Source organism: Misgurnus anguillicaudatus, chromosome 2, assembly GCF_027580225.2.
Source record: "Misgurnus anguillicaudatus chromosome 2, ASM2758022v2, whole genome shotgun sequence".
Lineage (NCBI taxonomy): Eukaryota > Metazoa > Chordata > Actinopteri > Cypriniformes > Cobitidae > Misgurnus > Misgurnus anguillicaudatus.
Genome location: NC_073338.2, coordinates 30068361 through 30093717, shown reverse-complemented (window position 1 = coordinate 30093717; position 25357 = coordinate 30068361). Strand labels below are relative to the sequence as shown.

Here is a 25357-nt window from a genome sequence, read left to right as displayed (position 1 = left end):
ACATTTTGGATGACATGGTGGTGAGTAAATTATCTGTTTTTTTTTTAAATGGACTAATCCTTTAATGTGTAATTTAATGTGGGGGCGTACATATTGAATGTAACGTCACAGTTGGTGTTATGTTAGATTGGCCTGTTTTCAGTGGTCTTTTGCATGCAAGAGGTTTACATAAGAAGGGGGAAACAATCATGTTTCAAGCTCACAATATGCCCTTATCATGAACAGAGCTTATATTATTCATCTATACCTAGGAAAATACAGTTTTACATTCTACGGCACTTTTAAAGGTACTATAGTGGTTGTATCTGTATATAAAATGTTTGGTAACACTTTACAATAACAGTACATGAATAATCATGTAGTAATACATAAATTAATAATTACTTTAATATGAAGTAATGATAAGTTAAGCCATGTACTAATCAATAACTAACCATAACTATGTCATGAGTCATATGAATTCATGCATGAATTACAGCCACCTTAACTACACATTAATACATGTTTGTTAGTTTATGCATTAATTAACACTTTGGGCAACCGAAATCAAACATGCTCTAAAACAGTGGTTCCCAACGGTTCGCAGGATCTGATGCTTTGTTTGAGGTCAAATAAAGATGCATAAAATGTTCCACTTATAATTTTAGAAACAAAAGATATTTTTCTAATTCATGTGCTCACAATACCAAGATAGCAGGTAGTTAAAATATTTTAATTGTTCTCTATTTTGTGTGCTTGTCAATGTAGATTGCAAAATCAAAAGGAAGGTGGATGTAAACGTTACGGCCTACAACAGGCTGTTAGCTCGTTGCACTTGTGGTCTGCTGCTTTTGGCGCTGTCAAAATATTTTAGTTAAAATCATTCTGACTATTCATCAGAAATGACAAACATGTTAACCAAAGTCACAATGCCAAATGTATAGTGTTCATATAAAGACCATCAAACCGTCAATCATACCAGTTTATTTGTGAAAGCTATTAAAATGTTATCTTGATGTTATTTTAATTATTGTTTAATTAATTTTTCGCATTGTATCAGGACCAGCGTTCAGCCAGGGGCGGATCTACGAGTGGATTGACAGCTTGCCCATCCAATCAGATTCATGGAAATACATTATGTTTTTTCATTCAAACCGTAATTCTTCAACCATTTGAACTATCAAAAAATTAGAATTGCTCCTAAAGAAAACAAATTGCGCTTTTTGGCAATATATGGTTTATTACGGTAATGTCTTGCTTTCATCTAGAGCGGAAGAGGCGGGTTTGAAGAGAGCGCGGTAGGTTAGATTGCATTGCACTGAGTAGCAGATTCGTGTGAACGTGTGGATCACTGCGGTAAAGAAAAGACATCTAAATAAAAACGGTGTACACCAGCAACACTAAAGTAAACTCGCTCTTGGTGGCTCGGGACTTGACGGCCCGACTGGACTGTTTAAGTTGATTTTAAATAAAGCAGTGTTGAATTTTTTGCTTCTGGGTCCTCTATGTTTCAGAACCAGTGCTTAGGTAAGCCACGGGCGTTTAGCTAAATAAATGCTCAACGCTTAAATAGTTAATCGTAAATCGTTGTAATATGCTTATGACTTGCGAATGTTATGCTTATTTAATTGAAATAAACCAAGCTTAATGACGTATGCAGCCTGCATATCCTACCTCTGGAGGATGCAACCTTCTGTTTGAGAGACGGCCGATTGTAATACAGTTAGATTGAATAACGTAATTCCATCTTAAAATGTACAAAACTGATGGAAAAAATTAACGCAAGTTAAAAAAAGTATGTGAATTCTTCTGGCCCGCAGATGTATAGATGCCCACCCATCAAAAACACTTTCTGCCTCCGCCACTGGGTAACTTATATTTTTATTTGTTAATGTATGATAAGGTCATGACTTTACTAAGGGGGCACCTCATTTCTAACTCATCGTTAACTACTCATAAACTAACATAAATTCATGATTTATTAATGTATGATTAGGTCATGACTTTACTTGAGGGAGCACATCATTACTAACTCATCGTTAATTACTCATAAACTAACAAAAATTCATGATTTGTTAATGTATGATTGGGTCATGACTTTACTTGAAGGGGCACATCATTATTAACTCATCGTTAACTACTCATAAACTAACATAAATTCATGATTTGTTATGGTATGATGTTACGTTCCGTGTGTGTGTTTTTGTTTCGCCCCTTGTCTTTCTGTTTCTGTCACTCTACTACATCATAGGTTCTGTTCATTGGAATGCCTTTCTGTCAATCATCATTACCTACGACCAATCTGATGGCGTCTGCCGCTTTAAAAGGAGGCGGGATTCTGTTGTCATCAGCACGAGAGCACCTGCAGCCAGCCAGTCCGTCCGCATGTGGATATTTGTCCACTCGCACGAAATCGTTTGAGATTTAGCGTGTTCCAGTTTTTTTTTGTGTTTGCTTTGTCCTTTCGATTTGATTATTTGTGTTACTGTCTACTTGTGTGAATCTCTCCCGAGTTCGATCGTAATCATTGTATACCTTACCCATGAGTGTACCTGTTAAAAGGACGAGTAAACATTTGTGTCAAACCATAATTGTTCCAACTACAAACAACTTTTGAATTTATACTGGAAGCTGAGCGATCTCGTACATGGACAGAAAGGATACTTATGTGAACCAAGCTATGTAGTTCGTTGACCATTGCAGATACTTTGGGAAAAGGCGTAGGTAAGCCTTTGTTGTTTTTTTTAGTATCCTCTGTTAGACTTTAGTTAGGGGTGACAGCCGTTTTTGTATTTTTGTTATTAATTAGGGAGGTTTAGTTTGGGCGTCGCATACGCCGAAGAATTCGGTTTCTTTTCTACATTTTCTTTTTGGTAGTGAGTTTAGTTTGGGGGTATTAGTTAGTTGGGGTCTGTTTTGATTATTTCTTTTATTTGGCGTCACTCATCTTTTTCCCTTTTCCCGTTTTCATTTATTCTGGAGCACACGTGTGAGTGCTATAATAAACCTGACTTTTCTTACAATTTACCCATTGTCTCTCTGGTTGTTTAATGTTACACTGTGTGAATATTATCTCCTATTAAATGTTGCGCTAACATCCCATACCAAATACATCTAGCACGTAACATTTATTGGTGGCAGCGGTGGGATATCCTTTTAATTAGGATATCTAATAATTCTGGGATGTATATGGAGATATTATTGCCGGTGTAACAATGAAGCAATTTTGAGCAATGGTTAAATTGGTTGTTCGTTGACTTTGAGCTTTACTTGTGTTGAGGAAAAATTGAGATGGCTGACTTTGATTTAAGTAGCTTTGTTAGTAGGCCGACGATCGAGCAATTGAACAAGTATAGAAAGGATGACCTGGTGCGTGTTGCGGAGCATTTTAAAATTAATGTGGCTAAGCAGCGTCTGAAGAAGGACATAAAGCGCGTTGTGGTGAAGGGTCTAGAGGAGCTTGGTGTACTGGCTTTGGCAGATGGAGCTGGACAACGTTCGCCTGGTGCTGATGCTCATTTAATTTCGTTAGGTGAGGAGGAAGCGAGTGAAACTGCTGAGGCGGAGGGGTCCGAAGCCAAAGCTGTTCTGCCGCCCTTCGAGCCTTTTTCTCCGACTTTTGGGTCTGGAGGTGATGCGCGTCTCAAAGTTCGTTTGGCTAAGTTCCAAATGGAGGAGCGCTTGAGGATATCGGAGCATCAGTCTGAGTTAGAGTTGCGACTTGAAATTCGCCGTATGGAGATTGAGGCGGAAAAGCAAATCAAGTTGCGTGAGCTTGAATTAAAAATGGCCAGAGATACGCCAGTTCCCTCTGTGACATCACTTTCTAATGTGCCTTTGAGTCCTTCTGCACCTTCAGATGCACATGTGCAGCCAGCAGACGTTGATGTTGCGACTGGGTTAGGAGTGTCAGGTCGTACTTTCGATGTAAGTAAGCATATTGCTCTTGTACCACAGTTTCGGGAGGCTGAAGATGATTCGTATTTTTCTGCATTTGAGCGGATTGCTTTAGCTTTAAACTGGTCTAAGGATGTGTGGCCTTTGCTCTTACAATGTAAGTTAACAGGAAAGGCTCAGGAAGTATGTGCTGCTCTGACTTTAGAGGACAGTTTAGATTATGATGTCGTTAAAACTACTATTTTGAGAGCTTATGAGCTTGTTCCCGAAGCTTACAGGCAGCGCTTTAGGAACCGTAAAAAAGGATCAAATCAGACATTCGTTGAATTCGCTCGAGAGAAGTCCATGTTGTTTGACAAATGGTGTACATCAAATAAAGTTGCAGATTTTCAGGAACTTCGTGAGCTAATTTTATTGGAAGAGTTTAAAAGCTGCATTCCTGAACGTATTGTGGTGTACTTGAATGAACAAAAGGTAAGCTCATTGTCAGCGGCGTCTGTGCTTGCTGATGAATTTGTGCTCACGCATAAAAGTGTTTTTACTGCCCGTACTGAAAAAGTTCCGACTGTGTCTTTCGTTTCAAAGGAACAGTCACGTTCTAACTTTACTGCCGCAAAACCTAAGGAAGAGAGAGATTGTTTTTATTGTCACAAAACGGGGCATGTGATTGCTGATTGTCTTGCTTTAAAACGCAAGCAGCAAAACAATCCTCCTAAAAGTGTTGCTTTTGTGAAAACTGTTGACATGATTGACAACGAGCATTCTGATAAAGTGGATGCAAGTTATCAACCTTTTCTGATGGAGGGATTGGTATCTGCTGATGTTCAGTCTACAAACCATGTAAATGTGACAATGTTACGTGATACTGGGGCGATGCAGTCATTTATGTCTGAAGACGCGTTCCCTTTTTCTGAGCAGACTTTTTGTGGTAGTTATGTGTTTGTACGAGGTATTGGAATGGATGTCGTTAAAGTACCTTTGCATCAAGTCTATTTGAAGTCCGACTTGTTCTCAGGAATGGTAAAGGTTGGGGTGCGTGAGAGTTTGCCTGTGTGCGGGGTAAAATTTATCCTTGGTAACGATGTAGCTGGCGGAAAAGTCACGCCACTGTTAGAAGTTTACGAGAAACCTGCTCTGTCTGATCGGTCTGATGAAGTTTTAGAAAAATTTCCAGAAGTTTTCCCTGTCTGTGCCGTCACCCGAGCGCAAGCTCGAAAATTTGCTGATGCAGATGATTTATCGTCAACCTTTATGGCGCCTACTTTTGAGCTGGATGTTTTGATGCCTGACGAATGTGAGCCAGATAAGACATTAATTCCGACTGTAGATGATGTGAAGTTACCAGTTACACGTAATAGTATTGCTGCAGCTCAGAAAGCAGATTTAATTTTGCATAAGTGTTTTTCTTCTGTTGTACCTTTGGAGATGGCGCGTGAGAGAAAAACCGCCTATTATGTAGACAACGGATTGTTAATGCGCAGGTGGTGCAGTAATGTTTCTGATCCTGAGTGGTGTACTGTAAATCAGATCGTTGTTCCTGTATGTTACAGACAAGCTGTGCTTTCGTTGGCTCATGACCATAGCCTGTCTGGACATTTGGGTATTAAAAAGACATACAACCGAATTCTGAAGCACTTTGTTTGGCCCAGGTTAAAATCTGATGTTGCGAAACATTGTCGAACCTGTCAGACTTGTCAATTCTCGGGTAAGCCAAATCAAATAATTCCGCGTGCGCCGCTTGTTCCTATCCCTGTAGTGGGTGAACCCTTTGAGCACATTATTATCGATTGTGTCGGACCCTTACCAAAAACGAGAGCTGGGAACCAGTACTTGTTAACGATAATGTGTGCAGCGACACGTTTTCCAGAAGCGATTCCATTACGGAAGATTACGGCTCCGGTAATTATTCGTGCGCTTGTGAAGTTTTTTTCAACCTTTGGGTTGCCTAGAATTGTACAAAGTGACCAGGGGACCAATTTTTTGTCAAAACTTTTTGCTCAAGTGTTACAGACTTTAAAGATTTCTCACAGAGTAGCGAGTGCTTACCATCCGGAAAGTCAAGGGGCACTCGAACGATTCCATCAGACATTGAAATCTGTGCTTCGTAAGTACTGTATGGATACTGGCAAAGATTGGGACGAGGGTATACCCTTAGTTTTATTTGCTGTGAGGGAAGCAGTACAGGATAGCTTGGGGTTCAGTCCTGCTGATCTAGTGTTTGGACATACCGTGAGGGGTCCGTTAAAAATGCTGAAGGAGGATATGTTATCTCCTGAGACGAGTTCTAAAACCAACGTGCTGGATTATGTATGCAAGTTTCGCGAACGATTACATCATGCTTGCTTAATAGCAAAAGAGTCATTAGCGAAAGCGCAGGTCACTATGAAGGATCATTTTGATCTTAAATCTGTTTCACGTCAATTTAATCCAGGAGATCAAGTGCTTGTTCTCTTACCAGTTATTGGTTCTGCGTTATCTGCACGCTTCTCGGGTCCATATGAGGTAATACAAAAATTGAGTGACACGGACTATGTAATTCGTACACCTGATCGCAGAAAAAAATCTCGTGTATGTCATATAAATATGCTGAAAGCATATTATGTAAGGGAGTCTTCACCAGTTGTCGAAAAAAATGTTGAGTGTAAGGTTGATCAGTCACCTAACGTTGCGCTCACTTGTGATGTTGTTTCTGATGTTCCTGATGATGAAGACGATGGTGTGATAATTCGACACACGTATCAGCAATGTGCTAGACTTAAGAACTCTGAAATGCTTATGGATTTGTCTTCTCTTTTGTCTCACCTATCTGATACTCAGAAATCTGACGTTGAAAATTTAATTAAGGATTTTCCTTCCTTATTCTATGATGTTCCAACTCGTACAACTATTGTGCAACATGACATTGATGTGGGCACTGCCGCTCCGATTAAGCAGCATGCGTATATAGCAAATGTTGAAAAACGATCTGTCATGAAAGCTGAGGTTGACTACTTACTAAAGAATGGCTTGGCGAGACCGAGTTATAGTTCGTGGAGCTCACCGTGCTTGCTGGTTACTAAAAGTGATGGATCTGCCAGATTTTGTACGGATTATCGCAGAGTAAATGCTGTAACAAAACCTGACTGTTTTCCATTGCCTCGCATGGAAGATTGCGTTGACACACTTGGTCCTGCGAAATTTGTCAGTAAACTAGATTTATTGAAGGGTTACTGGCAAGTGCCGTTAACAGCTCGTGCATCTGAAATTTCTGCATTCGTGACACCCGATTGTTTTATGGAATATTGCGTAATGGCTTTCGGGATGCGTAACGCTCCATCTACGTTTCAAAGGCTCATTAATATTGTGCTTTCTGGTGTTCCAAATTGTAATGCATATTTGGATGATCTTGTGATATATTCCACTGACTGGGAAGAGCATGTTTCACTTCTTCGAGTTGTGTTTGAACGTTTGAAAAAAGCCTCACTAACGTTAAACCTTGCTAAGTGCGAGTTCGGACAAGCTACAATCACCTATCTGGGACGAAAAGTTGGACAAGGACAAGTAAAACCTGTGGAGGCAAAAGTAACCGCTGTTGCAGATTTCCCCGTTCCCGTTACGCGCAAAGAGTTGCGCAGATTTCTAGGAATGGCCGGTTACTATCGGAATTTCTGTAAAAACTTTTCTACTGTCGTTAATCCATTGACCTCACTCCTTAGTCCTTCGTGCACATTTAAATGGACTGAAGCATGTCAAAATGCTTTTGAAAGTGTTAAGGCTTTATTGTGCAATGCACCTGTTTTGGCGGCACCTGACTGTGCAAAGCCTTTCAAATTGGAGATTGATGCGAGTTCCGTTGGGGCTGGTGCTGTACTATCTCAAGAAGATGCTCATGGTATAGATCACCCTGTGTGTTACTTCTCACGTAAGTTTAATAAACACCAATTAAACTATTCTACTATTGAGAAGGAAACTTTAGCCCTTCTCATGGCTCTACAATATTTTGATGTTTATGTGAGCTCAACCACTATGCCTGTAACTGTGTTCACCGATCATAATCCTTTAGTGTTTTTAGCCCGCATGTATAACCAAAACCAGCGCTTGATGCGTTGGTCCTTAATTGTACAGGGTTATTATTTGATCATCCAGCACAAGAAAGGAGCGGAGAACGTCATCGCTGATGCCTTATCCCGGATTTAGTGAGTGTGGAAACTTTGTTAAAAACCACTAAATAATTTAAAATTATTAGTAGTTTTTTTTTAAGGGGGGGAGTGTTACGTTCCGTGTGTGTGTTTTTGTTTCGCCCCTTGTCTTTCTGTTTCTGTCACTCTACTACATAGGTTCTGTTCATTGGAATGCTTTTCTGTCAATCATCATTACCTACGACCAATCTGATGGCGTCTGCCGCTTTAAAAGGAGGCGGGATTCTGTTGTCATCAGCACGAGAGCACCTGCAGCCAGCCAGTCCGTCCGCATGTGGATATTTGTCCACTCGCACGAAATCGTTTGAGTTTTAGCGTGTTCCAGTTTTTTTTTGTGTTTGCTTTGTCCTTTCGATTTGATTATTTGTGTTACTGTCTACTTGTGTGAATCTCTCCCGAGTTCGATCGTAATCATTGTATACCTTACCCATGAGTGTACCTGTTAAAAGGACGAGTAAACATTTGTGTCAAACCATAATTGTTCCAACTACAAACAACTTTTGAATTTATACTGGAAGCTGAGCGATCTCGTACATGGACAGAAAGGATACTTATGTGAACCAAGCTATGTAGTTCGTTGACCATTGCAGATACTTTGGGAAAAGGCGTAGGTAAGCCTTTGTTGTTTTTTTTAGTATCCTCTGTTAGACTTTAGTTAGGGGTGACAGCCGTTTTTGTATTTTTGTTATTAATTAGGGAGGTTTAGTTTGGGCGTCGCATACGCCGAAGAATTCGGTTTCTTTTCTACATTTTCTTTTTGGTAGTGAGTTTAGTTTGGGGGTATTAGTTAGTTGGGGTCTGTTTTGATTATTTCTTTTATTTGGCGTCACTCATCTTTTTCCCTTTTCCCGTTTTCATTTATTCTGGAGCACACGTGTGAGTGCTATAATAAACCTGACTTTTCTTACAATTTACCCATTGTCTCTCTGGTTGTTTAATGTTACACTGTGTGAATATTATCTCCTATTAAATGTTGCGCTAACATCCCATACCAAATACATCTAGCACGTAACATATGATTAGGTCATGACTTTACTTGAAAGGGCACATCATTATTAACTCATCGTTAACTACTCATAAACTAACATAAATTCATGATTTGTTAATGTATGATTAGGTCATGACTTTACTTGAGGGGGCACATCATTATTAACTACTAATAAACTAACATAAATTAATGATTTGTTACTGTATTATTGTGTAGGTAATGACATTTCTTGGAGGGGTACATTGTTAAAAAGTTATCAATTACACATTCTATACAATTTCAGCTCATCAAAATTTTTGGTGGTTTTAAAGGAGAGGAGCAAATGTGAAAATTGGTCAGACATTTGGAAGGGGTAATAATGGCTTAAAAGAAGAACAAGACAGATACTGTATGTGCATTTTGATAATAAGACAAGCCAGTTCACACAATAACCATCGTCTGTAGGCTAATACTGATTTAAATTTAGAAAGAATATCGTCTGTCACTCTTAATGACAGCAGTGGAACTAATTTTAATTATTAATCCATAATTGCACATTTAATGATTAAGGTTAACTGTAAATGTTGCAAGAAATCCAGTGCCATTCAATGTTTTTAGCTCAGCTGCAGAAGCAAATGTATAAACAGTTTTGCATTACAAACCTAAACATTTTGCATTAACAAAAGTTATTTTCGTTCTTCTAGAGAGCTTGTTTGATATGGGGTATGCAAAGTGTTAATTAATGCATTAACTAACAAACATGTATTAATGTGTAGTTAAGGTGGGTGTAATTCATGCATTAATTCATATGACTCATAACATAGTTACGGTTAGTTATTGATTAGTAAATAGCTTAACTCATCATTAGTTCGTATTGGACTGATTGTTAATTTATGTATTAGTACATGATTATTCATGTACTGTTATTGTAAAGTGTTACCAAATGTTTTCAATAACACAAAGAGGAATCACACAGGGTTCCTTCCATCTTTCGCAACTGGTTTATACATTTCAGCCCTAGATTGAAACCTACAGTAAAACTTTGCAATATGTGCTGCCTACAGGCTTATTTTTATTTTTCATTTTTATGTGGCTCTGGAAGTAAAATGTCATTCAGAACATGCAACGGAAAAGGTCACATTTCTGTGCTTGATGGAGGACTGTGCTTTCTCACAATCACGTAGAGATGAAATGATGTACTCACATATATTGGCAGTGCCCTTGGGTATGGGCAGGTAAGAGCCCATGCTCCAGGCTCGGCCCTGGTAGTGTCTCTTGCACCGGGCGCAATCCGGCCCCGTGGTGTTGTGTTCGCATTCGCAACCCAACTTCCCTTTGTCAAACACACAGCTGTTGGCATGGAGATTGCACTTGCACCTAGCAGGATGAAAAACAAAACATCAAAACAAATGCTAAATGTCAACGCCGTGTTTGCAGCGAACAAAGAAACAGCCACGTGTGACGTCTTATCCGGATCATAATATAAATTTTCTTGCGATGGGTTTTGTGGCATATCCATTACAAACTCCAACCTTTAGCGTAGACTTCCCATGATGCTACGGAAGAGAGCTTCATTATGCTGTTAAAAACAGAGCTCATTTAAGCGTGCCCCTGCGGAGATGCTGAATAGAAGCGTGGGTCACATCTGTGACACAAAAGCCGAATGAAAGGCTCTCGGTGGTTGGGCTTTAACACTGGAATAAAGTCAAGAATGAAAGACGTGGAAATTGTATCGACACCCCCAGCACCTCTTCAAAGTCTTCTGATGACTGCTGAGAAAGAGTCCCTGTTGTGGCTGTTTAGAAAGCATCAAATATACAAAAAGATTTATTTTGAAGAAACGAGACCTTTGAAGGATTTCTTTTTTTAATTTTTTATTTTGCACTTTAGGAAGATGCAAATGTGTAGTTTTTTCATCATAATTTGCTAGTTAAAAGGGCAACGAAGAGCCCTTCGGAGGCATAGCTGTGTTTGTGGATGATTATCTTCGCTGCCACTTGAGACGAGTGGTCTCACTTTCCATATCTACTCTAAATATAATTTGCAGTCATTGATTTTGCCAGGAGACAAAAGGTTACAACCGTGTTGTGTGCTTCTGACCTCCGTTTCCCAGCGTGATGGGCAGCGGTTAATGAGATCATTGAGCATTCTGGATATGCTACACCTCTCTGGAGAGTTTGTGTTCGGTATGATATCAAGTCAGTATTTGTTTTTCTGCAGTGCGTTCGTGGAAGGACTTTTGCTCGTTGGAGAACCACAGTGGTGAGGACATGTTGCTGTACCACCCACTGTGAACCTGAGACAGACGTATTACAGAAACAGTCAGAAATACATCCTTTCCAATTGACTTTCTACTTTTCGTGACATTGCACATAAATGATTAATAACTGCGGGAAAACGGCACAAAAATATTCTCGTTTCCGTTTTAATGACGGCTGGCCGTCGACAAGCCTTGGTACTTGTTCAGCAAATGAGACGATTTACGGTAACATGAAATAAAGCAAAGGGCTTCCATTTGTTCCTACTTGACTTTGATGAGCCCTTTCAATAAGCAGGGCTACATTTTTGTTCTTTACGACTACTTTTAAAGGGGACATTTTATGAAAATCTGACTTTTTCCATATTTAAGTGCTATAATTGGGTCTCGAGTGCTTCTATCAACCTAGAAAATGTGTAAAAAAACAACCCAGTAACTTAGTTTTGGTAAACCACTCTCTGCAAGCATGTAAAAATAGGGCATTGAAATCCCTTGTGATGTCAGAAGGGGATAATACCGCCCCTTAATCTGCACTGTCCAACCACGGCACACTGCAAATAATGACTTTTTACTTAGGTTTTTTTTTCAGTAGAAAAATATAAAAAAAAATTAAACCAAGATTTTTTTCTCACCCTATTGGCAGATATTTTTGCTTTAATATTTTAATATTTTCTGTTTTAAGCACAAATTAACTTAAATTGTATATTGGTTGTCTAAAAACTATACTTATTTTCTTAGGCCATTTTGCTCATCGAGAAAATACATCTTGATTTAAGAATTTTTAGATATTTCTACTGAAAACATGAAAAAAATACACTGTAAAAAATTCTGTAGAAATTACACACTGTAAAAAAATTCTGTAGAAATTACAGTATTACTGGGTATTGACAACTAGCTGCCAGTAACTTACTGTAGATTTTACATTTATGTTATTTACTGGCAACAGTTTGTTCAAAGTTAAAAGAACATGAAACATTTTCAGTCTTTATCTTCTACAGTAGGTTACTGGCAACCAGCTGCATAATTACAGCTCATTTTTTACAGCGCAGTGTTACTTGCAGCTGGTTGCCGGTAACTTACCGTAGATTTAAATTTATGTTATTTACTTGCAACATTTTTTTCAAAGTTAAATGAACATTAAACATTTACAAGTCTTTGTCTTTACAGAGTAAAACTAAAATAACAGCCTCATGCAAAGCATTCTGGGAACCAGAAATCATCATCAACCTTTTTCTGTTTTTTGCTTCAGATTTTGTTTCCCAGAATGCTTTGCTTGATGCTGTTTTTTAAGTTTTATTCTGTAAAGACAAAGACTTGTAAATGTTTAATGTTCATTTAACTTTGAACAAAATGTTGCCAGTAAATAACATAATTTTAAATCTAGGGTAAGTTACCGGCAACCAGCTGCAAGTAACACTATAATTCCTACGTAATTTTTTTATAGTGAAAAAAGTCATTTTTTGCAGTGCACTGTCACAGTGCAGAGATCAGCTCATTGCATTTAAAAGGACACGCCCAAAAACAACACATTTTTGCTAACACCTACAAAGTGGCGCTTTTAAACTGCTACAATAAATTATCTATATGGCATTTTGAGCTAAAACTTCACATAAAAACCCTGGGGACAACAAAGATTTATTTATACATTGTTAAAAAGTATTATGACATGTCTCCTTTCATATGAGCATTCTGTATTTTTGTATTTGTAACAGGCAAGCTAAATTTTATCATAAGGAAAGTATATATTCATCGCTTCAACTCCTCTAGAGTGTCATAAGAGTAGTCAATTAAATCTCTCCCGTATCTCTAATCTGTGGATGTATCTAAGTGTCCTTCATCCAGATAGTAAAATTCCCTAAAGTGATGTGCTTTGAGATCTGACCCTCGGGTTAATTAAAAACCAGCCGAAACTGGATCATCAAGCTTATGTCACGAAGTTCAGCGTATCAGTGGCGCAGCGGCAAGGGACGTGATGCTTTTGCCGACGGCATTGTCATATTGAAATTGGAAGGACCGTTGCATATAATTTTGCCGGTACCACTGGGAGAAGCCTGGCACTGCAACCGTTTGTGCTGGCAGAAAGATGAAAATCCATTTAATAATTCTTTATTGGCCTTTTTTCTGCTTGCACTCCCACAGTGGGCTTTGGCCATTATCTAAGAATGGCACCACTCAGTGACTCATTTACCTCCACACTCCATCCGCCTGTTATGAATTGCAGATGTAAGCGCTTCGCTTCACGTGCTCACTCTCTAAAGACATGGCTTGGGGCGTTGTGCGGAGCGTCATTGTCTATGAGGTGTAGTTCATAACTTGTATTCATGAATTTTTGCCACAAAGGAATTTTTCACGCTCCGTTCAGAAGAAACCTCTTTGAATAACAAACTAACCTCGTTCTTTGTGGATGTTTTAACATTAGACGTGCACGGTTTAGATTCTGAAATATCATATGATGCAATGCATCCTAAACACAAACCCGATAACCATTCACCTCACATGCGGGCACCTGCGCTCCCATGCAGCTTTACTTAGAAACGTAAACAATGTTTGAAATTGATTGTCTTTCTTCACAGGAAGTAGAAAGCAGACTTTTATGTCAGTTCCTCTTCCCATGCTTCATCCTGACCTTGATTTTTTTTGGAATGTTACCAGTGTTTTTCCAGAATGACAGTTTATTTAATTCCCCACTGTATGGGATTTTTTATGCCAAAAACTATTTTGTGCCAAAATATTTGTAGCTAGCATTAACTTTGGTGTTGCTGTTTTGCTATTAACATTATTATGCTCCATGTCTCCAAAATGTAGTCTAATTAATAAATAATTGCCGTTTTATATCTATTATTTAATTTTGTGCTTGAACACTATTTATTATTGAAACAGTGTTGTGGAGTTATTACTTAAATGGCCATTGCAAATGAGACTAAACATCACAGGGTTATTTTCATGCTGATATTTATCACAGTCTCTTCACAGTCCTGCTGTTTGCTATTTAATGTTGGTCTTATTTAGTAATGCTTGCAAGTGCCCAGATGCTACAGTGGCTGTAATATGAAGGCTTATCAGACTAAGCTAATTGTTAATAAATGAGACCAAATTACCATTAGAGGCAGCAATTTAATAAATGTTGCAAAATATGATACTATTATAAGCAAACCTTGCAGTGTTCCTTATAATCAAGGTTTAAAATAGTTCAAGTTGGAATTTAAATTGAACTGGCAACATCCAAATTAAAATTTAAATGCATGTTAGATAAAGGAAAACATCTCATGTGCAGTGTAGAGGAACGTTAATTTTAAAAGTAACGCATTACAATATTAATGTATATTAACAATATTTATTGCGTTACCTGGTTACCTTTTATGGAAAGTAATTCTTACGTTACTTTTGCGTTACTTTTTCTTACTTGGCTGAGGCTTGCTCTTTCAGGCCTTGAAAGCCCTGTACCGAAACGGTCCGGTACGAATACACGTACCGTTACACCCCTATTATTACGTAATGCATGTTACTTGTAATGCGTTACCCCCAAGACTGCTCATGTGAATGCTAAAGTTAAAGGGGTCTATCATACACCCAGCGCAATGTGGGAAGCAAGTGTCTTTTGCTAGTTTCAACCGGGCACAATTATAATTTTCACGTTTAGCGCCACATTTTTTTAATAGCAAATGCATTTGCGGCCATTTTGTCGCCCATGGGCGTTCTGGTCTAAAAACGAGGTGTGTTCAGGCACATTGTTGGCGCGTTGCTATTTTGAGGCAACTAAAATAGACTACGCCATTGACCAACAAAAACCTAGTCTAAAGTCAATGGCGCAATAGTGTTTTTGTTATTTAATGAGCGCGTTAGAAATATCCGCCTATAAACGGGATGACTATGCGGGTTTGCTTATCACACACATGGATGCGCAGCAGCACAAAAAGCTTTTAAATATGAAAAATTAAATGCAAAAGATATTTATTGAGTCTCTTGGACATAAATGAGGACCGATTATGAGACGTTAGAAGGCGCAAAGAGCAGCTTCACCTGCAGCCTGGTAAATAAATGCTTTGCTTTAAACAAATGCGTCTGTTTTTAAATGTTTTTTAAATGCTGCCCCATTGATTTATTGTATATGATGACCTGTGAATATGGTGAGATGAGAAACATTTTAAGTAATGCTTTCTAAAAATCCCATGGTGCTGTCCAAGTGCTAAAATGCTTTGGCTCTTCACACATTTGTAAATTCTTTATCTCTTGTTTGTATTTTTAGAGTACAAACCTTTCATTGCATATTTGCTAATTATTTTATGAGATTACATTGATTATGTAGAATATCAATACATTTACAGCAATTAAAAGCCTGCTGTTTTACTTCCATGACTGAATGAAAACAGCTTTTAAAGGTTTTAATACAAAAAAATTAAATTGCAATAAAAATAAAAACAACACAATTTATTTTAACAGTATTCTTAAACTGGGGGTCTTCTTTCTCCGCTTAGTTTTTCAGTTTACAAGGTCCTTCATCTAAATAGGGATTACACACACCGCCAGCGCAACTGGCTTTTAAAGGGGATGAGAGATGAGACTCTCATTGGTTTATTGCACGTTACGCCCAAAACACACCCAGGAGAATAGGAACAACCCTTTTCAACCGTGCGCTTGGCGCACAAACAATTTTTCCTGTTGTTAAATTAGAAAAAGTGGCATCGGACACGCCCGTTTAGACCCTGCGCTTTTGACAGTGCGCTTAGATTGTTAAAATAGGGCCCAAAGATTTTACAGAGTTTTCTTAACCTTCCACAAAATAAGAGGTATTTCCTGGGAATGATAGAATGTGACTATGGTTCCTGCAGGAACCTTGTTGCAATCCGCTTGTTAAGTCTGACGTCATGCACTGCAGGGCTTGCAAAATCGTTAGCCCGATGTCCCGGGGCTATTGTGTCTTACAGTTGGGCTACCAAAATGCATCTTCGTCCCTGCTTGTTGGGCTATCTTGACTTATAGGTAGGAAAAATGTATTGAAATGCTCTCTCTCACAGCTTTGGGTGGCTATTTATGGTGTATGTAATTCAGGTATTGGGTACTTAAATCGCTTTGAATGCGCACCCGTGTTTACTTTTACTTTCCATTTGCGATCACGCGAAGCTACAAACTGTACAGCAAGCAAGAAGTACTTATTGTCATTGACGATCTGGATCTGTTGTGCAAAATTTACTCAAGTCATCATGTCAGTCATTATTATCCTCATGTAAAAAAATAAAGTCTCCCACAGTATATGTGACACCGTGCAGAAATTGCTCTTAAAGTGACAGTAGCCCCTATTTTTCCAATCGGAAAATTTATCCAATCTGTAACTGGAAAAACATTGTATGAGACAAACTGTGAGTTTTGTGACCAATTAAACAAATGGTTAGTATTTCCAGTGTGGAGATGAGCAGGAACAGCTGGCTAGCATGTAAATCCATTTTTTTGGTTTGTTCAAAAACAACATAATTAAAAACAACAACAGTAGCAGAGCAAACATTGAGTGCGTTTACAAGCACAGTCTTACGCTGATTATGCTTAATAAACTGATAACATGTAGGGTCATGTAAACGCGTACACGGTTTTCTTTTATTGGGGAAAGCTCATAAATGGCACAAGCAAAAACCGATCGGCACAGGTAGTTTTTTGCTCAGTACCGCGATTTCGCGTGGCATGTAAACACCTTAACTGGCTTTTTCACGGTTTTGTCCATGTACGCATGTCTCAGCGTATGAAAGATAAACATCACACGTGTAAGTAAACGCAAAGTAACGCATAAAAATCTCCGCTTGACTAAAGCAGTTTGCAGAGAAACTGTGAAAATAAAAGCTCATGTTACATTTACAGGTTTTGCAGACACGAGAAGAGATAAAACAATACAGCTTAAGACAGACATGCCGTCAGCTTTTTGAACTACTATTATGTACTATAGACGGTGACGTCACTGTCTGCGAGAAACCTGACAATTCTCTAAGTCCCATGTAAACGCAATTGTCTGCATAGCCGGCTATTTAATTTGTATGTAAACGCATGAAATATTATAATATTATTTTATAATAAGCAGATTTTTGCTAGTTATCCGCTTATTCTGTGCATGTTAATGCACTCAGTGTAGTCAGTGGCCCTATAGGCTTTGTATTGGCAAAATATGGCCCATGGTGAAAACTAATTGAGGAAACCTGTGCTATGCCCTCAACGTTGAGTGGCATTTTCTTATCTGTGACAAATATTTGTATCGATGATTGTAATTTTTGATTATTTTATATGTGTTATTTGTGTTTTGAGAGGTTATTTTTGTCTCAATATTCTATATTAAAAGTAATGTCTTTTTTTATTTGATTGCTACTTGCAATCAATTCGGGCTACCAAAATCTAAAGAGTGCCTGCTCGAAGGGCTACCAGGGATTTTGAAATTTTGCGAACCCTGCACTGCTTCCGGGTCCAACCGATCTCAAATGCCATAGGGAAATAACAAGAAAACTACACTACGTATCATTTGCAAAACCACAAAAACATCCGAATTTTAATCTCCATAACAAAAAATCCGAGATGACCAGACATAGACGTTTTTACGAATTAATAATATATTGGTGTCTGTGATTCCTTGAGCCTGGGGTGTACACTGAGAGATTACAATTTTGTGCGGAAATGTGTAATATGAATAAATAGTGCTCATAAAAGGCTGTTTAAATAATATCCTCTATTGAAATGAGTGCAGGCCTGGACCCAGAAACGGTACTTCTTACTTCACGACTTAACAAGATAGTTAGACAAATCTCAGCATTCACTGCATTATTGTATATTATTAAACTTTATTTTAGAAGAAATGTATATATTGAGTATCCGCATGCATTTTAGACTTGCAAGTAAACTCTACTAGTATGAAGGGAAAGTCATGCAGTACAGTAGTTCTTGACTGCAAAAAAATCTCTCACTTTCAGGCCTTGAGGATTAGAAGATTCTCAGATGTCTTTGTAGTTGGAAGCAGACGAAAGTAAAGCTCAAAAGGTAAACTATTGTGAAGCTGCAGAGATGTCTGACAGCCATCTCATCATAAAGGCGAGAAAACCTCCAACCTGTCCATCTTCCTGAACTTCACAACTGCAGCTCAAGGTTCACTTGCTTTTATATGTCAACCTACAGTAGGTAGTTACTAAGGAATCTGCCCTGCCTCGTCTGCCCAACAGTTTTTTTTTGAGAAACAATGGCAATGTGGCCCACATCAGTGAGTAGACAAGCAAACTGATAAATCAGCTCTTTACTCAAACATACATGTTCAGAATGCTGTTATTTGTGATTTAAATTTAGATAGAAAATTCACTTTTATTCATGTTTATTTAGATTTACAATATAAATTAGGGAGCATTTACATTTTGTCTTCATAAGCAACAATAAGCATGAGATACAAAGCTGCATTTGGAATAGTGTTAAAGCTATTTCTGGGTAAATAGTGCCAAAGTTTATTTTCAAGAGAATCATTCGACACAAAGATTCTTCACAGTGCTATATATTTTTAGCAATGTATTTTTATGGGAGCACAGCATAGGTATGTTGGGATTGCTAGGAAAGGATTTGGAAACGTATACATAAGGAATAAAGCAAATTTAAATGAAACACTGGCCTTGTTTTTTTGATAAATGACCGTGCACATTAGATTGTTTGTGAGGTTAGTGTACTAGATCGGCCTCGCTGTCATCCAGCATAATAGCAGCTCGGGCGAAATACTTCAGGCCTAGTCAATGTTATTTCTTTATTCCTATTTGCATGATATTATAAGCAGCAATGTGTAAGCATCACAATTGCCTTTTGACATGCCCTGCGCCTCGGGTGTATTGAAACTTCAATAATGACCCTCTCAACTCACGGCCACATTATTCACCATTGTGATTCTGTCAAAATAAGCATTCGTATTAGGACCGACCGGCATTGCTCGGTGGCCAATTTCCTCTTTCGTCCGGGTGGAATGTAATACATCTCAGGCAAATTGTTTGCGTCTCACCTTAAAATGTAGTCGACCCTGGAGGGGCTCTCCAGATTTCCAAAGGAATATTAGGAATTTATCAAAACGTAATTCGCCTGCTCCGATTATTCCACTGCAACCAAATCCAATTTGAATTTGTGGCACTCCAGTTGGCTTTGCTGCGAGCTACGCCTGCAATTTGTTTCGACGACAGAGTCTATTATGAAGCGTTTACACTGATCTGCATGAATATTATGCTAATAAGGGACTGTGCCCTATCCGTGCTTTGATCAAACATAACTTCTTCCCTTCTCTTCAAAGCTGTTTAGATAAACAGTAAAGTAGAGACATAGAGTATAAAGAAGTGATCTTTTATTGAAATGTATGGAATAAGTTATTTCAATTAGAAAATAAATGGTACATAGATATAATTAACATTTTCATTAATCAGCTAATGTGTCTGAATTAATGTTCACTTAAAATCTGTTATACTGTGAATAAAACTCTGTGGCATAATGTTGGTTCCAAAGCAGCTAGGGTCAATGAATAATGCAAGCGTTATTTTTCAAAGTGCAATGTTTTGATATTCAAGTTTACTGCAATAACTCAAGGGAGAGTTTATATTGAGTTTCTTCAGTTGTTTATTATTGATGACTGCATCAAAGCTTCTCATTAGGACTAATTAAACATTATAGTTTTGAATCAAGAATAACTGACAGGAAACATGGTCAGATGTGACAAACAGCTGTATTCAAATGTTCAGCTATGACTCACTAAATTAAATCTAATGGGAACAGGACGATATGATATTTGAATCTGCTTGTGTTTAAATACAGATCTATAGATAAGGAGTTGATATGCATTAACTTTCAGACAGTTAGTCTGTTCTCTGTATTGTTTTAGCATTATTTGTTTTTAGGCAAAGTGATGCCAACAGTAAAATGCTGAGCTGTGATAAATAATATCAGCACATAATGCAGTTCACTCCTGTGCAATCAAATCAAAAGAACGGAACTAACTGTTATGACATTACACATTATGATATAAAGGATGTAATGTTTAATTAATTTAATTTGGTATTTAATTTGGTATTTTAATAAAATTAATTTAAATTGGCTGGCATGGTCACATATCTGTATACATGCTCTAATAAAGTTGGCCCTCTTTGACATGTGAAGCATTTATTTATCCAGCGTAAAAGTCAGATCGGACTAACAGCCAAAGTGGTGCAGAGAATTTTCGTTGGGAGTGTTTCATCCGAATAATCTTTCCTCAGATCATGCATATTTAAATTGAGCTGGAAATAAATGCATTGGGCTAAAAATATATTTTATTAAATATGAGATGTGCTGGGGGATTTTGAGGGCTGTTCCTAAATTGTGACTTTGCACTGTCCGTCCTGTTTCCCTTTCTGTTCATAAGGCTGACATGATGACAATTAACATTAGTAAAAAAATACATGTGCTCTATCTAGAAACAAATGTAAACGTAAATACCCTGAAAAAAATTATTCATTCAATTTACTCATTTTTTTAAGGTAAGTGGTCGCAATCAATTTTTTTTAAGCTATATTTAAACAAAAAAAATTAGAAAAACAAAACTTTAAATGTAGCTTAAATAAATTGATTGCAACCACTTACCTTAATAACATTGAGTAAATCAGGCCCTCCAGAAAAACGCATTTTGCAATCGCATGATTTAATGCATAATCAGGCAAAGTCGCATAATTATGCAGGGGACGCATTTTTTCAAATATGCCGCACTTTTGCAGCATAAATTGCAGATTTTCGTGAGCAAAATATGTGGGGCTTGCATGATTCCATAATCCCCGCATTTTCGTAGCAAAAATCACATATATTTTAGCAGAAAGTTGAAAAATTTTGCATTTACCATGGGAACGTTATGAAGTGACATGATTGACGTGAACATCATTGAAAAGCAGCAAAAACTAAAAACAGTTTGTGCAAGTTCCCGCAATTATGCATTTCATTGCATAAATATCCTGCATATTCTATCGCATTTTTTAAGAAAACGTGCCGCAAGATCAAGGATTTTTGCCCGCAACAATCACAAAAAAACTCCGCGTTTTTCTGGAAGGACTGGTAAATTGAATGAATAATTTTTTTCAGTTTAAGAAACATCTTAATTTAAAAATAAAACTAATCATACAGATGCAGATCTGGTTACACAACAGGAATTGTATCTGTTCAAGATACATTTAATTTCCTTTCACAGTTCTTAGCATGTCTGATAAAGGTTCAGTATTATTCCTCCTACTAGTACAAGATGAGTGTTAAAAGAACAGACAATTCATTGTTATGCCTCTTTCATCTTTGTGCAGCCAGGGAGCTTTTGAAACTGAAAAGATAGTCATCGCTTCCCTTAAAACTACTGTACTAACACTATCCAAGTGAATAACCTCGGTCAAAAGAGCTCCTTGGTAATATTCTTCCCTTTATCCGAGATATCTGGGAGTAAATTGAATGGAAAACCCACAGGCAGTGTAAGATATTGGCGGTACTGCCTTGATTTGCCTCAAGAAATAATAAATAGCAAAATAAGGTGACTGTGGAAAGATGCCTGAAATTTTTAAATCCTAAACAAAAGTTTAATGTTGGCTAAAACTTACAAGCACTTTTCCTTACTTATCATTCTGAGTTTTGTGGAAAGGTTTTCTTGTAACAGCTGCAAGGAGGAAACACAGCTAGTCCAAATTTCCCTCGTTTGCCTGTAAATTTTAATTGATGCAATAAATTGATGGTCTTGTTTTTTGGAAACCAGTACTTCTGAGTTATACTCAATTGTAGCTTATAATTAAACCCACTATTTCCTGTGAGGACCGTTTACCAGACTGCACGGATGCAGTACTGTAGGTCATGGGGAGACTGTAGGTGGAGATCTTTGTCAATATCAAGCACTCCACCCTTTACACCTCCCTCTTGTCTCAGTCTCTCAACACATCAAAGCCAATAACAGCAGCCCAAATGCCTTCATTAAAAACACTGAGCAGCCACTTATCTCCTATTTGCTCTAGTTTTTTTACACAAACGTATTTATAATTCATCACCTGCTCAGAGCTGACAATTGATCTAAACCACCTTTTTATGTTTTTTTAGCTTTCCAATGTACTCTGGACAAAAAGTTAATCCCTTTCAGCTGTGCCACATACATACACATCCATTTGTGAATTGTTTTATATAAAAGCTGGAGTTAAATGTTAAATGTGGCATGTCAGATTTACAAAATACCGAAATGCACTCTAGGAATTTTTGTATACTGTACACCATGTGCTGACTACTGTAATACCAACCTGATTTACATTTACATTTATGTATTTGGCAGATGATTTTATCCAAAGTGCGTTACTACAGTAGGTAAGCGTTTTGTCAGCGCATCTTCCCTGGGATCAAACCCATGACCTTATGTGTTGCTAACGCAGTTCTCTACCAACTAAGCTACAAGAACACTGGTGGTGTTAATCATACAAAAAATGTAAAATTATTAGCAAAATAGCAAACACGAAGGTCCAGCCCTTTACACAACGAGGAGAAGTCTGACTGAACAAAAATGTATACTTTAAAAAAACCTGGGCTATTTTCAAAAAGGGACGAGCCAAGCCCATTGGGTTGAAATGCTAACCTATGCTGGGTTGTTTTTAACCCAAAATGCTGGGTTGTTTTAACCCACTGTTGGGTCAAATATAAACATTTTCTGGGTAAATTTAACCCAACGGCTGTGCTCGTCCCTTTTTGACCCAACGCTGGGTTAAAAACAACCCAACATTACTGTATGAATGAGATCATATGAATTCACTAATTAACCATCTCATAAATAGTTCCAAATTACCATGAGATTGTGTTGGTAATACAACATCAAACATTTGCTTATTTTGTTGGTATGCCTAATGGGGCATAAACACCAAATGCAAATTCAACGATTTGCGTGAGTAGATTACATACAAAGTCAATACAAAGATGCAAATTGGCATGTATAGACGCGGGTGAATAGCGCAAATACCACAAAAACACCTGCTATTCACCTCAAATGCGCCTTTGCTCAAGTTAAAAATATTCAACTCAAGCGAAAAAATTAGCATGAGACGTAGTTAAATCTTGCAAGTAATCTTGAACGAGGGCCGCGATGCTTCGGGGCACACACCAAACAAAGTCATTGCAAACACGTGAATAGACGCAAATTTGTTCGGGGGGGATGCGAATGAAGCGAATTGGGTAGTCCAATTGCCAATAACATGCGCTATTCGCCTTAAGCGTGTCTTTCGCACTAGTTGAAAATATAGAACTCAAACAAAAAAATTTGTATGACACAAAGTAAAATCCAGCAAGTAATTCAGAGCGAGGATCACGATGCTTCTCGTTTGATATGTATGCAGCATAATGGGGGCATGCACACCAAACGCAAATTCAACGATTTGCACAAGTAGATTACATATAAAGTCATCGGAAACATGTTAATAGATGCAAATTTGTGCAGGGGGAATGCCAATGACGCAAATTTGGCGGTGCGATTGCCGCAAACATGCAGTGTTCACATCAAACGCGTTTTTCGCACAAGTTGAAAAAATTTACTTCAAGCAGAAAATTTGCATTATCCAAAGTTAAGTCCAGCGAGTAATATTAAGTGAGGAACGTGATGAGAATACATATTTCGCGTTTGGTGTGTACGCCCCATAATGGTCCAGGTGCATCATTTTTCCAAATTCAGATTTATAGGTTTATTGACTTAACACTCAGTGACTAAATTAGCAAACAATCTCTGGCACATGAGGAAGCATGTGAGTATTGTTTAATTTCAAATGAAGTTTTATCAGTCTTTGCGTTTGGTAAAGTCAAGCTATACAAACGAAGAATTTGAACCTCACGTGCAATACCATCTACATGTAATATCCTCAGCATTCATTACAGATGCAAAGTCATAGTAATGTCACCCAACAGTCAGACTTGCATGGTGATGTCTCCCCAGTGGTTATTATTTAATCAGCAGTAAATGGTCTTAATTAGTAGATTAGTCTCTTTCCAATTAGCCCACTCTCTAATAGCCCTAATCTACCACTGCAGTCCTGTGAATCTTAATTTAGAAGCGTGCATTTAGATTCACAGGGGACCTATCAAACGCATCATTATGAACCCAGTTATTCTCCCATAAACCAACTGCTTATGAGCCATTCCGGTCCAATTTGGAGAACAGCTGCTGTGTTTTTGTTTCTGTTGTGCCGTCATTTGACTTGTGAAGATATTCAAACCTTTGCCTTCCTTTATTCTCTTATTTGCAAGCTGAATGAGACCTTTGAGGTCCATTTTATTCTTTATTGCCTTTGCAGTGTGTCCCTCTATCCAACTTGGCGTCTAATTTTAGTATTGACATTAGTGGTCACTATATGCATGTTGTGTGACTGACACAAAAAAGCGCTGGTTGTGAGAGATCAAGTTTGGTGTTATCTTTCACAAGTTTTAGTCATTTTATAGTTGCCCTTTGTACAATGCCTCAGGCGTGTTCTGTTAGTTATGACTCATGAGGGATTTGGTGAAATTGTATTGTGCTGGCCAGTAGCAATGTTTATTTGCGTTTCATCCTCTAGTTCACTAAGTGAATTATGCAAATAAGGTAATGTCGTAAAAATAAACAAATTTTATGTTAAATGGAATTTGCAAAATGCATGTCTTGTTTTTTTTATGATTTTAAAAGTATGGTAAAACTTGATTTGCACCAAAAACAATAACATTGACTGAAATATGGTCATTTTTAAGCTCCCCTAGAATTAAACATTTGATTCTTACCGTTTTGGATTCCGTTCAGCTGATTTCCGGGTCTGGCGCTACCACTTTTAGCATAGCTTAGCACAATCCATTGAATCTGTTTAGACTATTAGCATCGCGCTAAAAATAACCAAAGAGTTTCTATATTTTTCTTATTTTAAACTTGACTCTGTAGTTATATCGTGTTTTAAGACAGACAGAAAATTAAAAGTTGCGATTTTCTAGGCAGATATGGCTAGGAACTATACTCTCAAACTTGCGTAATAATCAAGGACTTTGCTGATGTAACATGGCGGCAGCAGGCGTAGTGATATTACGCAGTGCCCGAAAATAGTCCTCTGCTAT

At 37.8% G+C, this 25357-nt stretch overlaps 1 protein-coding gene across 2 annotated transcripts in view; it reads right to left on the bottom strand.

Moving 5' to 3' along the window:
- The window catches only part of ntng1b (netrin g1b), a 109409-nt gene that overhangs the window by 16742 nt on the left and 67310 nt on the right, over window positions 1–25357 (bottom strand). For both annotated transcript variants that reach the window (XM_055202446.2, XM_055202447.2), the window contains exon 4: window positions 10226–10398. In XM_055202446.2, the coding sequence (XP_055058421.2) occupies window positions 10226–10398 (173 nt within the window). The remainder of the gene's footprint in view (window positions 1–10225; window positions 10399–25357) is intronic.